General features: G+C 40.5%; 1 protein-coding gene across 1 annotated transcript in view; it reads right to left on the reverse strand.

Annotated features, from left to right (window-relative positions):
* Window positions 1-8210: 8210 nt before the first annotated feature.
* The window catches only part of Rrp46 (exosome complex component Rrp46), a 40643-nt gene continuing 33558 nt past the window's right edge, over window positions 8211-15295 (reverse strand). Inside the window, exon 5 of the mRNA XM_067144631.2 lies at window positions 8211-8452. Within this exon, the coding sequence (XP_067000732.1) occupies window positions 8270-8452 (183 nt within the window). The 3' untranslated portion in view covers window positions 8211-8269. The remainder of the gene's footprint in view (window positions 8453-15295) is intronic.

Here is a 15295-nt window from a genome sequence, read left to right on the forward strand (position 1 = left end):
CAGCTGTAGCATCAGTCCTTTCGTTAATTAAGAATCCAACACCATTTTTCGCTACCTTCTCCTGTCCACTCCAGTATAATTTATAACCTCCACGAAGTGTCTTACTTCCAATTCCGTTCCATTTGGTCTCACTTAATCCCAATATTGATATTTTTCTTCTATCCATCATGTCTAGGAGTTCTAACTTTCCAGTTAATGATAGAATGTTCATAGTTCCAATTCGGTATTTGGGTCTCTTTTTTATTTGGGGTTTCCTTTCAGAATATTGTATATCATCAGCCTTACGGTCATCATACTTTACAATTGTCTGAGAGGACGTGTCAGTCCGGTCTATAATATTCTTTCCGAGGCTCTTTTTCTTATTGAAAGCAACTGTACTCAATACTCTCCTGCTGACTTGCTAGGCCTAATGCATAAGAGGATTTTCTTTCAGGGTTTACTCCCTTAGCCTTTGAGGATGCCTTCCTCGTCCTACAAGGCAGTAGGTACCATCTGTACACCCCGGAAGGATGGGTTGCCTCTTCTGCCATCTCCACCGCACTGAAGTCCATCTTCTCCGCCATAGATGCCGTTGAGGTCTTCACCCTTAATCCAGGGCAAGGGCCCTCCATATTTATGACCCCTGGAGAGAGGGTGTCCCAGTATTTTAAAACCCAGAATTATGGTAATGATTTCAGTAATAGAGTGAGCGTGAGTGAGGGAACATGTGTTAAGTGTGGTGTGAATGAGCTTGAGGTAATTGAAGTACGTATGTTTGATAAGTGTGAGTTAACTATGACCGGTGTTCGTGAAGGGTTGTTTGAAGCGAATTGTACGTCATATTTTGTGCTTAAGGGGATTCATCGGAAGGGTGGTAAATTGTATGGTGATTCCGGATTTGAAGATTTTGTGAGAAACTTTTGTGTCAGAGATCATGTGGGTGTGTCGGGAATGTTTAAGGAAAGTGAGAATGGAAGTGTGCGTGAGATAAAAGAAAGTCTTTTCAAGCGAGTGCGTAATGTTTTATTTAAGGCTGAGAGTAGTGTGAATGATTTGAATGACGTGTTGTATGATATCAAAGTGGAATGTGTGAAAAAGTGTGTGATCTGTTTGCTTGCATTTAGTATGGGTTAGTGGAAGAGAAAACGTAGTGAGATTCATGCGCATTTCAGAAATAGGAATTTCTTTGTTCTGAATGAAAGCTTGTATGATTCTTGTGTGACTGCTTGGGATGAATGTTTGTGTGTGAGATAGACTGGATTCGAGATGTAGTTAGATTTTATTACGGTACGCATTCCTCGTCTATCGATGCTGATATTAAGTTATAAGTTTTTTCATTTATATCAGGGTCCGTATACTGTGGACAGTAGAATAGGCAAGTGTGCTTATCAGTTTATAACCTCTGACAACAAGGTCCTTGGGACACTTTATATCTATAGTCTTTGCAGATATAAGAGATAGGATCTGCACCTTGGATATGTCGCACCGACACAGATAGGCCTTATGACGACGATGGGATAGGGAAGGCCTAGGAGTGGGAAGGAAACAGATGTGGCCTTAAATAAGGTACAGCCCCAGCATTTGCCTGGTGTGAAAATGGGAAACCACGGAAAACCATCTTCAGGGCTGCCGACAGCGGGATTCGAACCCATTATCACCCGGATACAAACTCACAGCTGCACGACTCTAACCGCATGGCCAACTTGCTCAGTTATTTGAGGTTTGTAAGTACTTGTTTTCTTAAGTGACACTAGGAGTTCCGCCTCGGCTGTGTTTTTGGGAGACGATTGTCCTGGATTGCCATTATTTCCAAGAGATTCAGTTATGCCATCTGCAAAGGCCACAACTATCTGTCTTTAGGTTACCGCCATCCAGGTAGCCCTACTCTAGATACCCAAGCCGACCAGTTCCTTGCACCATTTTCTACGCACAACTTTTCTAGTTCCTTGAGAATATTACTACACGTTTGTCTGTCCTCAGAGTCATAGACCCTCCTAAACTCAACAAATGTGACCACCACTATGCAGATCCTGATTTTGGGAGTAAGCTAGTGGGTACCATTTTGAGGTTGAGGATTTGCTCAGCACAGGATCAGCTCTTCCTGAAGCCTCCCTGGTATTCCCTCAGTTGACTGTCCATTTGATTCTCTCCCCTTATTTGTACGGCCATAGACAGACAGGGAGGAGAGTCCTTTGGTAGTTGTTTACATAAAGATCTCGTTTCCTGGAAAGGGGAAGAATCAAGGCTGAAGTCCAGTCATATGGCAAATTCTCAGTTTCCCAGATGTTCTGAATTATTTCAATGAGTTTGTTCACTGTCTTGCTACCAGCTCACTAGAATCAAAGCTGAGGTCCAGTCAGATGGCAAATTCTCAGTTTCCCAGATGTCCTGAATTATTCCATTGAGTTTGTTCACTGTCTTGCTCCAGTCGAACCTGCCCTAACGGACACCCTTATTCAGCGGACACCTCCCTATACGGACAATTTTCCTCGGAACCGATTTTATTTTACATAAGACAAGTGTTAAATTGGCCTAATTTTAGCGGACACCTCGAACTCCGGACATCGTAATTTGTCCCGTCCACTTGACTTAAGCGGACACTTCACACGTTGCTGGACAATTTATTACGCCTGACCACATGTCATCCTTTCTTTTAAAACCATCCTTCAGACATAAGGAAATACCTTTTGAATGTTTGTACTATTTCGCGAGCAAGGGGAGAGGAGGTACATCGGAATGCAGTTCTACCTAGTGGTGTACAGACCTATTCCGAGAATTCTAATTGCCCAGAAATGCTGCCAGAGACTGTTGACTTACAACTTACCTGGGAATTTTCTTCCCTTCTTGCATCGTTCTATTCATAACTCGGATTGTCGCTGATAAGATCGAGCTCAGGTAGTCAACTTGAGAAGGAAAAGACAGTAAAGGCGCTAACTAGTGAGACAGAAATACCGTAGCATTTCAGTTGTCTGTTAAACATGAGTAACAATGGATTACTTCACGAAGCTGTAATGTTTGTAAATGATGTAAAATCACTTACAATAACTCTCTATAAAATACTAACACAAAAATGACTTAAGATAATAAAAATAAAGATATGTATGCTTATATTTAAGGTGGATGTTTTTTGCCGTTAAAATGTCCGATTTTTACAAACTTGTTTTAGCGGACACCTCTCGTTACGGACATTTTTCCTCCGAACCGACAGTGTCCACAGAAGGGAGGTTCGACTGTACCAGAGTTTGGCCACAATGGAATCCTCTCCAGCTGCCTTGTTATTCCTGAATGGGTGGATGATTTCACTAACTTCTTCCACTGATGGAGGTAGGGAGTCTGGGTTTGGTGTCATATGCTTGTAGACACAATCTTTACTGGGTGGATCACAATTACACAGGTTCTTAAAAGTGTTAAGGCTCATTTGATTCCTCGAATTATCTTGGCCTGAGTTTCCTCCGTTTCAAGAATTTATCCCAATTTTCCCAGGTCTTCTAGGAGTTCTAGGGTTACTGTGTAGTCACAGTCTTCAGTCCAACAGACATGCTTCACTCTTCTTGTGAATGGAACAAGTTCACTGGCCGTCCTGACTAAGGCTTCCTTCAGTTGGCCCCAGTTATTCAAATCTGCATTGTTCAACCTCTGACTTACTTCTTGGTTGTTCCTAAGTTGTTCAGTGTCAAATATGATTGTCCTTGGGGCTTCATGCTGCTGCTCCATTGGATCTTTGAAAGGTAGTGATATGAATCCAGGTTTTGTAAATCAATAAAATTTGTACTGGCAAACCTATGCAGGCGCGCAGTGATAACAGAAGACCCCTATTGAAAAACAGTACAGCCTCAAAAACAGACAGCATTGGAAGAGCGAGCAACAAAACAAAGAGACCAGGGACAATCTCCATGTCGTCATACACTGCCGTCTTCACAGAGAATAATGCTCTTCTCGCCTATGCCAGTTTTTTATACCCATTTCTTCCTAGCATCATCAGGAGGGATCAACTTGATCGATCTTCGGCTTTTATATAAAAATTGTAATAAAAATAAAAATTAAGAGTAAAATATTTCCACCATTTCAATACAAATCAAGTAATGTGGGTTACATTACGTAATGTAATCACAGTTCGATACGGACCATTCATAATGAAATTCATATCTCTTAATAGAAACTGTAGGATAAAAGAAAGCCAGGTAAACACAGGAAAAGGAAAGTACAAAAATATTAAAGGTTAATGCAGGTGACAAATGACCACAGACATGGGACAAACACAGAGAGCTCAACACGTCAATATACGAAGCATTTAAACAAAGTAAGAACCATTTTTAAATATGGTTGCTGCAGCGCTTCGGTTGTTGTTCAGAACATGCACGCTCAGTATGTACAGCTGTAGGCTAGCCACAAATGCCATTACGGAAGCATTCGCCCGGATTTCAGATTTTTTGTGCGTATTGAAAATGCCTCAGAACAATTAATGGTCCCGCCAAGTATGAAGTATGTGCTGTGATTAGTTTTCTAAATGGAAAAGGCATGAAAGCTGTTGAAATTCATCTGCAAATTAGTAAAGTGTATAGATAACACACTATGACCAAAGGAATAGTAAGAAAATGGGTCAGAGCTTTTAAAGAAGGCCGTACTACTATCCACGACGAGAAGCGTAGTGGGCGACTGTCCGTCATTGCTGAAGACTTGCTGCAAAAGTTGATGCAAAGCTTCGAGAAAACAGACGCTTTATGATTTCGTCATTAAGTTATGAGTTGCCTGAATTTTCGAGGAGTGTTCTTTATGAAACTGTGTCAAGACGCTTAGATTATCAGAAGTTGTGCTCGTGCAATCCAAAACAAACACCATGGCATGCTGACAAGGTGAATTCTTTTGCTTCATGACAATGCGCTACCTCACACGGCTAAACGAACCCGAGACCTCATTGCTTCATTTGCTTTGGGACAATTTGATCATCCTCTGTATAGTCATGACCTAGTGCCTAGAGACTACCACTTGTTCCTCCACTTGTAAAAGCATTTGGGAGGTCAGCGCCTCAACGACGATGATGATGATGACCTAAAAACGACCATGCAGCAGTGGCTGGCACATCGGGCGGCAGATTACTATGCGGGTGGAATTCAGAAGCTGGTTTTACGATATGACAACTGCCTTAATATGCCTGGAACTTATGTTGAAAAGTAGTTTAAGGTACCGTACAGACTCACATGTAAAAAAAAGATCTGTATAAAAAATTGCATTACTTTATTTTCTACATCGAAATGGTACTTACTTAAAAAACATGCCTCCTAAGTAATGGTAAGGAACAAACAAGTGTCTCATTTTTATCTTGCCGGGCTGAGTGGTTCAGACGGTTGAGGCGCTGGCCTTCTGACCCCAACTTGGCAGGTTCGATCCTGGCTCAGACCAGTGTCATTTGAAGATGCACAAATACGTCAAGCCTCGTGTCAGTAGATTTACTGGGATGAAAAAGAACTCCTGTGGGATAAAATTCCGGCACCTCGGCGTCTCCGAAAATTGTAAAAAAGCAATTAGTAGGACGTAAAAACAATGACCAAGCAAAGCTCGGAGAAGGAAGAAGAGAAGGGAACTGCCTACCTGCCTTATATTCACAGCACCACAGATCGAATTGTCAAGATCCTCTGCAAACACAACCGTGTTTGGCACCGTCACTAAAATTGCTCACAGTCTACGTAAAACCAAGGACAAATTGTTTCACTTTTATATCCTGGGGTATACAAAATTCCCTGCACTTGCAGCAAGGTATACATTGGCCAAACATGCCGGACCATTGGTATTCGTATCAAGGAACATGAACGAAATATTTGTCTTAACCAGCCAGACAAATCAGAAATAGCTGAGCACACCCTATCCTCGGGTCATAATGTCGTGTTCCAAGATGGTCGAGCTCTTACCCACACTAGACACTACAAGTCCAGGATTATACAGGAAGCTGTGGAAATACATAGAAATCAGAACAATTTCAACAGGGACACTGGCTACCAATTAAGTAATCCGTGGTTGCCAGCCATTAAAGATTTACGTAGGTAGTTCTCTTCCCTGTCCCTTCACTACTGTAATTTCGTTTCAGTGTTTTCCAAATTCGTACGTTCCTCATAACCAGGGGCCTGTTCCACAAAAGTATGGTCTTGTACATTACAAGTAAATTCTCTAGTAACTTGTACAAATACCAGAGTTTCTGTTCCACAAAAGAATTTTCTACAGTTGTACTTTACTACTCCATACTTACAAATTACTAGTGAATTTTTATAGGCGTGTTCCACAAAAGTACTAGTACTTGTAACTTACTAGCGAAATGAGAAGAATTCTCTACCAGTGAAAGGACAATAATATATAAATGTACTAGTCCTATTTAAATACGCTTATTTTGGATATATTTTGATAAATATGTGGTCTAGCAGTAGTGATAGTGATGGTGATGAAAATGAAAACTATCGTCTGTACAGGGAAAGAATAAACTTCCAGTTTAACACTGTATTTGAATACAATGAACGTTTTAGGTTAAGCACAATACAAGTGGAAGAACTTTTGATAGATATTGGCCATAGCTTAAAATATCCTACGAACAGAAATAAATCTCTCTCTGCTAAACAACATTTACTAACAACATTACATTGGCTAGGAAATGGTGGTCAGTACCATGGTACTGCAGATATGCTTGGGATGGCAAAATCTTCGGTATGTGGTAGCTGCAATAAATGATATAAAATTTCCTCAAATTGTTTGTTGGCCTGAAAATACTGAAAAAAACATATTCCAAGAAGGACATTCCTGGAATCATTAATGAGCAGAATATCTCTTACGTACGTCCAACTTTTCCCCTCAAAACCTCCATGAGCTTTTCCCAAGTCAAATATTTCCATCCAACCATTTATTTTGTCTTGTTTTTTCAGACTCTCGCTGAATCCACCGAAACGAATATCTTTCCTACCTTCTATTTCCTTCAAAATGAATAACTTTGTTTCTCTTGACATCATTTTAACAATTCATGCAGACTTTGCAATTTCGTAACAATTAAGTTTGGCGGCCGAATATCGTTATTAGCGGCATCTGATTCCTAATGACAGACCAAGGTAGGTATGTTAGACTCTCGTAGAACATACGCGAGGATCGCGGAAGAACAGAATGGGTGATAATAACGGAGTAATTTCCTATCATCAAAGAAATAAACTGAAAAATAACATCGTAGCATTAAAAAATTCACAGGAATATTAGTTTTTTCAATCTTTGCTGCATAAGTTACAGTAAAATACGATATTACGATAAATGAGGCAAGCATAACCTAATTCAACGAATGGAATACTAGGATAAACAGCTGATTCATGCTATGACGTAGTATGTTTATTGATATGTCGTCACTTGTAAAACTTGTAACAATTCACTGGTAATATACAAGAGACTATCAATCTTTTGTGGAACAGAAATGTACAACTCCATACATTACAAGAACCCACACTAGTAACTTGTAATGTACAAGACCATACTTTTGTGGAATAGGCCCCAGATGTTTCATTCCAGGCTTGTATCAATGTCATACTTTAATATGTATGTACGTCTGTTACGCGACGCACTCAGATTGATTTTGATGGTTCCCTCAGCTTCCACTTTGAATGCTAGCGCTGTACTGCATACGGTGAACCATCTAGTGTTAAATGAATATACCACTTCCACTTCTATCATTAACGTCCAAATTCAAACGTCATTCTTGGAGAAGTCTTCCTCGTGAACAGTTGAGATTTTCTTCTGAAGACACAGAGCAAAGTTCTCTGCGAAACGTAAAGAATATAAACTTATTATCTTGACACGGTATAAGCCCAAAAGCCTATAACATGTCTAACATTATTATTATTTTTAGCCTGTCCAGTGAATGTTTTCTGTCCCTTCTCTTTTTTCACCTGATTTCCTCCTTAAGCTTGATATGCCCCCATCTGTTGCACAAGACACTTGGAAAATATTGAACAAACTTCTGCACATTCTTGACCTATGACTTTTTGCTGAAGATCATACTGTATTTAACAAATACTTTACGTAAATAAGATGTATTACATGAGTTGACATACTTACTTGTCTGATCTTGTAAATTCCTATACTTTAATTTTACCATCATTACAGAATCAGAAAGATACAATGAAGAAGTGAACAGGATTGGTTTAGGGCTTCAGGGACTCTCGATTATTAGCTGAATAATTTAACACTGTTAATTTTAACACACTTCTGAACATATTTAAAACATATATTTATTATCATTACAAAACTTTACAAACTAAAATGGCCTCTATCACACTCTATTTGCATATTTTCTGACCAAGTCTCTGTAAAATATGAATATCTGTTCACTAGCTTTACGGCATTTCAGAAGACCTTCATTGTACTGTGCATGTGTAAAACTACCATTCGTATGGGAAGCCACAATGTCCTTTTTCACATTGTCGAACACAAAGGTTAACGAAGCGACACTGTTCTGAAAAAAATGAAGATAACATAGTGACATTACTTTAGGATATCACTACATTTAGAAACACTGAATTACTACAGAGAGAGAGGGGAAGAGGACAGCTAAGGGGGGAAACATATGGATGAGCTGAAAACCATGACAAGTTTCACAAGATATGAAGAGTTAAAAAAGATCATCAAGGAACACAAGAGATTTGTTTTTGCTAGTGGCTTTACGTCGCACCGACACAGATAGGTCTTATGGCGATGATGGGATAAGAAAGGCCTAGGAATGGGAAGGAAGCAGCCGTGGCCTTAATTAAGGTACAGCCCTAGCATTTTCCTGGTGTGAAAATGGGAAACCACGGAAAACCATCTTCAGGGCTGCCGACAGTGGGATTTGAACCCACTATCTCCCGGATGCAAGCTCACAGCCACGCGCCCCTAACCGCACGGCCAACTCGCTCGGTGAACACAAGAGATTAGCTGCAATAGCACAGCCACACATTTAGTGGGCGATTATATGATGAATAAAAACAAAAATTAGCCTTCCCAAGACTAAAGTGATTATGAGGAACCCAAGATAATTGAATGTCAGGTAGGAAAAACAAAAATAGCAAAGAAGGATAAAGCAAGTACAGTAGAAGTCCATTATAGTGAGAATTCATAATGGCAAAAAATTTACTCGCTATAACAGATTGTTGTCATATCCAATTTTTAGTAAAAGTCTGGTAAAAACCTCACACACATTAAAATCAGTAAGCAACAGCAATCAGTTTGTTCAAAACATGCATACGTCCAATTTCATTCTGAAAAATTGTAGTATCACTCCAGAGGCTTCTGTGGCAAATGTTTCATTTTTCTTATTCAAATGCATCATGAAAACATATTTCAAGTGCCAGTAGAGTAATGATAAACCTTTCTGCTATAAATTTACATGGGTATAGTCTTTCCAGAATTTAACCAGATGTGAGAAAATACAGTGAAACCTCATTAGCGCATTCCTCATTAAGACTATTTCTCGCTTAGCATATTGTAAATTCGAAGTCCTGATTTGTATTAAATCTATATAAAAATACGTCACTTATGTCACAAATTTTCACTTTTACTGCTTAGTACAGGGATGGCAAACAACATACTAACATATTTTAAAGTTTTTAACATGTAAAAAATAGGTCCAAAATCTACCAACATAGCATAATTTAACATTACACTTTGATAAAGATGTCACAGTTAATTCTACGAACATATTTTTTACAAATTTTATTAGCTTAAAGCAAAAATGTATTTTATTCTTAAAATGCACCTGTAACTTTGAAATGTAATTTTCAGTAATGTTTGCAAAATAAAATCATGAACCATTCAGTCAAATGGATTTATATGCAACAAAATATAATACCTAAATGAAGTAATATGAGGGGGTTTCATGATTATTTTAAAGGAAAACAACAGGTGGCAAACTAGATAGTAAAAAGTAATAAACAAGACCTCAAATGACATGCCAGTCGAAAAAGGTTTACCAGCCCTGGCTTAGTATGATCACATTTTTCCTAGCCCTGAAAATATTCTCTGTCACCCCTTGTGAAAAGAATGTGATTTCCAACACAGATTAGAACCATTAGAGCCCTCACCACAGGAGGTAGGTCGGGGAATATTGCACAAAAACGGAAAATTGCCTTGAATTCTTGAATTTTACAGGGTAAATTACGCATTCGGGAAGCAAGCTGTTAGCCTCCAGAAAGATCAATTTTGCTCTCCCGTTTACATTGATATTGAATAACCCAGTAAGCCTGTTTGTGCTTGTATTTTGCATTCTATTCACAAGTTAGAAATTTATTCTGTCTTGAGTGATGCTGATGACTTTGATCTAGCTGTTCAGTTTGATAATTTGAGTCCTTGCACAAGATGGCGGCTGGAGGAGACACGCGCAAGCTTAGTGCTGCTGCAGTTTGTGTGGTAATAATCAGAGTTGTTGCGCTTTACGGTTCTCTGCACGGGTCTATTCGAGTTAAGGAATCGGTGTGTACAAGTGAAAAAGTGAGTTCTCCTTTTGAATGGCTACTAGCAGAGAGAAACTACTACATTCCGGCGTTCTCTCTGACTGGATGCGCCATTTTCCAGACTTATAGGCACCTCCCTACTAGCTCGGAGCCAAACAAGCCTAGGCCTGGTCGCTCAGCGATTAGGGGCTTGCTTTGCCTCCTACTACTGGCTGGAGATGTCCACTTAAACCCCAGTCCCACCACTTGTGAAATGAAAACAGACATAAACATCTATTGTCAAAATGTGCAAAGCCTAAACAATAAGTTGTCTGATTGTGAACTATCCCTGCCAGACTTAAGAGAAGTTGACGTGATTGGACTTACGGAAACATGGCTCTCTTGGGCTAGTGACAGTGAACTACCACTCAGTGCTAATTACAGCATATTCCGTCGTGATCGCGCTACTTTAGGTGGTGGGGTGTTGCTAACAGTGAACAGTGCTTTACCATGTAAACGAAGGACAGATCTCGAACGGAACTGTGAGTTAGTGTGGGTGGAGCTACTCTTTCCTCGACGCCCTGTACTTGTGGGATGTTACTACAGACCACCATACAGCCCATTCAGTGACCTTGAACAGTGCCTGGACTCAGTCATTGCAGCTCTTCCTCATGGTGAAGTAATTTTAATGGGCGACTTTAACTTGTCTATAAAGTGGTCTTCTCCAACTACCGGACTGTCAGCTAACAACTGTGACACATACTTTATAGACAGTTTTATTAATGGCCTCGGACTGAAACAGTTTAATATGTACCCAACCCGTGGACCCAACACCCTGGACTTCATACTCTCCTCATTAGAACTTAAAACAATAACCCCAGGCAGAAACCTTTTCCTGTGCGACCACCAGTCCCTCGATGCTACACTCCTCCTTCCCCACCCCTCCTCAAAGCCTCACAGCAGGACATCCTACCGCCCTACCTACATCTGGCGCCGTGCCGACTGGCCTGCAATGTGTCGTGCCCTGGAATGCCTTCAATGGAGTCTGCTCGAAATAGCTGATATCGAATCGGCTCTTGACCTGCTGTACGACTGGCTGCAAGCTGCAATTAAAGACTTCGTACCTGCACAACGGGATACTACTAGCAAACATCAACACTGGATATCACAAGAGACTAGACTGATACTATTTAATAAGAAGAGAGCTTGGCGCCTGTGGAAAGACTTCCCTAACCCACACACTCACAATACCTTCGTTAAAATCCGCCGCCACGCGAGGTTTATGGTCAGAAGAGACTACAAAACACACGTAGACACTGTCACTGAAAACGTCCGCAGCAATCCCAAGCGCTACTGGAGTCTCATCAACACACGGAGGAGGACGGAGCGGATTCCTGCCAGCGTGAACCACAATGATGCAACAGCAGATGGCGCCGATCGCAATGAACTGTTCAACAGGTATTTCTTCTCCAACTTCTCCCCTCCCTTACAACACCAACCGCTCCCTCCCGTTGGTACAGCTTCAAACAGAACCCTATCAAGCATAACTACCACACCAAGTGAAGTTCATAACCTTCTTCAAACTCTTTGTACCAACAAAGCTACCGGTGCCGATACTATAGGTCCTCTTTTCCTAAAAAATACTGCCAGCACTCTTTGCGTCCCTCTCTCTAAATTATTTAACAGATGTTTTGCCGCGGGCTATTTTCCTATTACCTGGAAACAGGCAAATATTGTTCCACTTCTCAAATCAGGCAACAAATTTAATGTTTCATCTTACCGACCAATCTCTATTCTCCCCACACTATCCTTTATCTTTGAAAAAATTATACACCAGCGTCTCCTCGCATTCACTTTGCCGTATATCTCAACCAAGCAGCATGGTTTTCTACCAGGTGGCTCTTGTCTAACAAACCTGGCCACTCTGCATAGCTTTGCATCACACGCCATTGCAGCTAAATCACAGCTGGATATCTGCTACGTAGACATTTCGAAAGCTTTCGATTCTGTTGACCACACTCTGTTGCTCCATAAACTCTCCGAACGATTTAATATACATGGCAGTCTTCTGACCCTTCTTGCTGGCTTCCTACATAACCGTTGGCAGAGAGTGGTAATATCAGGCACTTCATCCTCATGGTTACCAGTCACCTCCGGTGTCCCACAGGGCAGTACTCTTGGCCCCTTGCTGTTTTCTTTGTTTATGGACGATCTGCCGTCCTAACTCAACGAAACAGCGAATACCCTACTCTTTGCTGACGACTGCAAGATATTTAGGGAGATCAGGAATCCAGCAGATGCAGCTCTGCTACAGTCCTCACTTAATGCCCTCTCGAACTGGTGCCGTACTTGGAAACTTATCCCCAATCCACAAAAGTGCAGCCACATGACCATAACACTGCGTAAATCTCCTCTACCGACATCATATTACCTACTCGACAAGCCCATCACCGTGGTTACGCAACAGCGTGACCTAGGTGTAATATTCGATACAAGATTACAATTTAAGACCCATATAGAAACATATACAACCAAGGCTATGAAATTACTAGGCATTCTCTATCGCTTGACAGAAATTTCTGACCCCATTGCTCTTCGTCACTTCTTCCTCATGATCGTTCAACCTCTCTTAAACTACTGCTCTCCGATTTGGACAACAGCCGCCCCCTCCAATACTAAGCAGTTAGACAGAGCAGTGTCCTTCTTTGCTGCAATTGTAAGGAACAGAAACCCCAAGCTCAGAAATCTGTCTACGCAGCAGGTATTAATGGCAATTGATGTGTCACCACTGCACATCAGGCGACAGGTAGCTGACCTGAGTTTCCTCCACGAGATCTTAAATGGACACTACCGCTCGGAACATCTTGTTTCTCTCTTCTCTCTCCGCGTTCCTTCCCGCTCCACCAGAACCAAAGACCTTCTCCACATTCCCCACACTCAACACTCAATCCTTCAACGATCTTTCCTAATCCGCCTCCCAACACTCTTTAACAATATTAATAGGAGACAAGAGCTTGATATAGCATCAAATAAAAGTGAATTCGAGAGGTGTGTAAATAGTATCTTAAAGATAAGTTGATGTGAAGGGTTATACCGCCATCTTGACCCACGACGACTTGGCTATGAACATGGACATTCTATGGTTTTCGATTTGGACAGTTATTAGTAGGATGTGTACCTGATCTTGTTATATTTTGTTATGTTTGTTATATTTTATTATGAAAGTTTACGTTTGTTAAATAGTCTGTTGACAGTGCAAGTGAAATTTGCTCAGTGCAGCTGTATCTTGTGCTTCGTGAATAAATAAATAAATAAATACAGAGCACATGCTTACACACATCTTGGTACTTACTATGAATTATATCATCTCATACCCAATCCTAGAAAGATTCAAGTAAGTGCCTTCCATCTGAATCATAAACTGGCTAGTTGGAAAGTAAAAGTGTTCTGGAAAAGAGTCTTCCTAGATCATAGTCTCCACCCCAGAGATCTGTACACTTACCTATAAGGAGGACTGGCTTGAGCTAAAGCAAAGCATCTTCTCAGCTAACTGGCAGGAAAAAACTGGGGAACACATTTCCCAAACATTAAGAATGACCTTATGCTACTCAACAGGAGAATACGGCAGCTCAGTGGGGTACAAGTTTGCAACAGTAAAGCAGGTCAAGGTAACCTTAAATGAGAACGGCAGGAACTGGTGCATGCAATTTCAGAGAAGACGCTGCAGCTAACAGCAAAAGATGTAAATAACCACCAATTTCATATCCACTCTGTGGATGTCAACCTCTCAAGTAGACTCAAAATCAGAAAAAGCTTCTTAACCGCTTCAAAAGCCTTGTAAGGGTCAGCAGAAACAGCCTGAATTAGCAGGTGGAAAGAAAGCACTATCAAGCTGTCAGATTGGATGGAACCAAAAGAATCCCTACCTTCCGGTCACACCGAAAAATGGGTAACCTGGAAGTCCTGAACAGATTATGAGGTGAAGTTGCAAAATTCACGGAGAACTTACATAAGTGGTACTTCCTTACAGACGTCTCATGTAATTGTGGCAAACTATAGGCAACCCGACATCTCCTCTGCTGTACCTTGTGTCCATCCAGTTGCACAATGAATGACCTCATATTACCTACACCGAAAGCTCTTGAATTGGCTAAATTTTGGGCAGGAACTCCGTAACTTTGCCTATGGGACACATAGTTTACAGTACTAATTTTATGTTATTTTATTACAATGTATATACTTCTGACTCAAATAAGGAAAGAAAAAAGAGCCATGATGTAGAATGAGGTGTGTGTAAGACATTTAAAAATTCAAGATGATGTACAGTATCTCAAAATTTACTATTTCACAGGTACAGTGCATTTTGCACGCTATGAATGTAAACATTACAGTCGTGAACCCTACTTCATACCAGTTACTTTAGTTTCTTGTTTGTTCGCACCAGAAAGGTTTAGTGACGATGGTCATTGGGAGATCTGGAAGCTTCCCTTGAAAGTGAAATCAAATCAAAGTAAGGAAAGCTAATGCAGTGAGCTCAAATAGTATTCTGTGAAAGAAGTACTGAAAGACCTTGGACAAAATTATCTTCATATACATCTGTTTTCAGACTGACTCTGCTGTACAAAAGTGAAAACAAGAGGACTCAGGATATCATCTTGTTTATAAGTCAGAAGTAACAGACAAGAAGGTTGCAAGAATGACTGCTAGTACAAAAACAATATAACAACTGAGGAGGGTACTCTCATTGAAGAGATAAAGGCCAAGTTAGGAACAAAATTGATAGATGAAGACATACATATGAACTGCCCAATATATAAAGCAAAAAGTACTAGCAAAGTACAGATGGGCGAAGTTGTTCTGTTTCTGGAACAGTTATGGTTGTTTCTGTTCTG

The sequence above is a fragment of the Anabrus simplex genome, chromosome 3, assembly GCF_040414725.1.
Source record: "Anabrus simplex isolate iqAnaSimp1 chromosome 3, ASM4041472v1, whole genome shotgun sequence".
NCBI classification, from domain to species: Eukaryota; Metazoa; Arthropoda; class Insecta; order Orthoptera; family Tettigoniidae; genus Anabrus; species Anabrus simplex.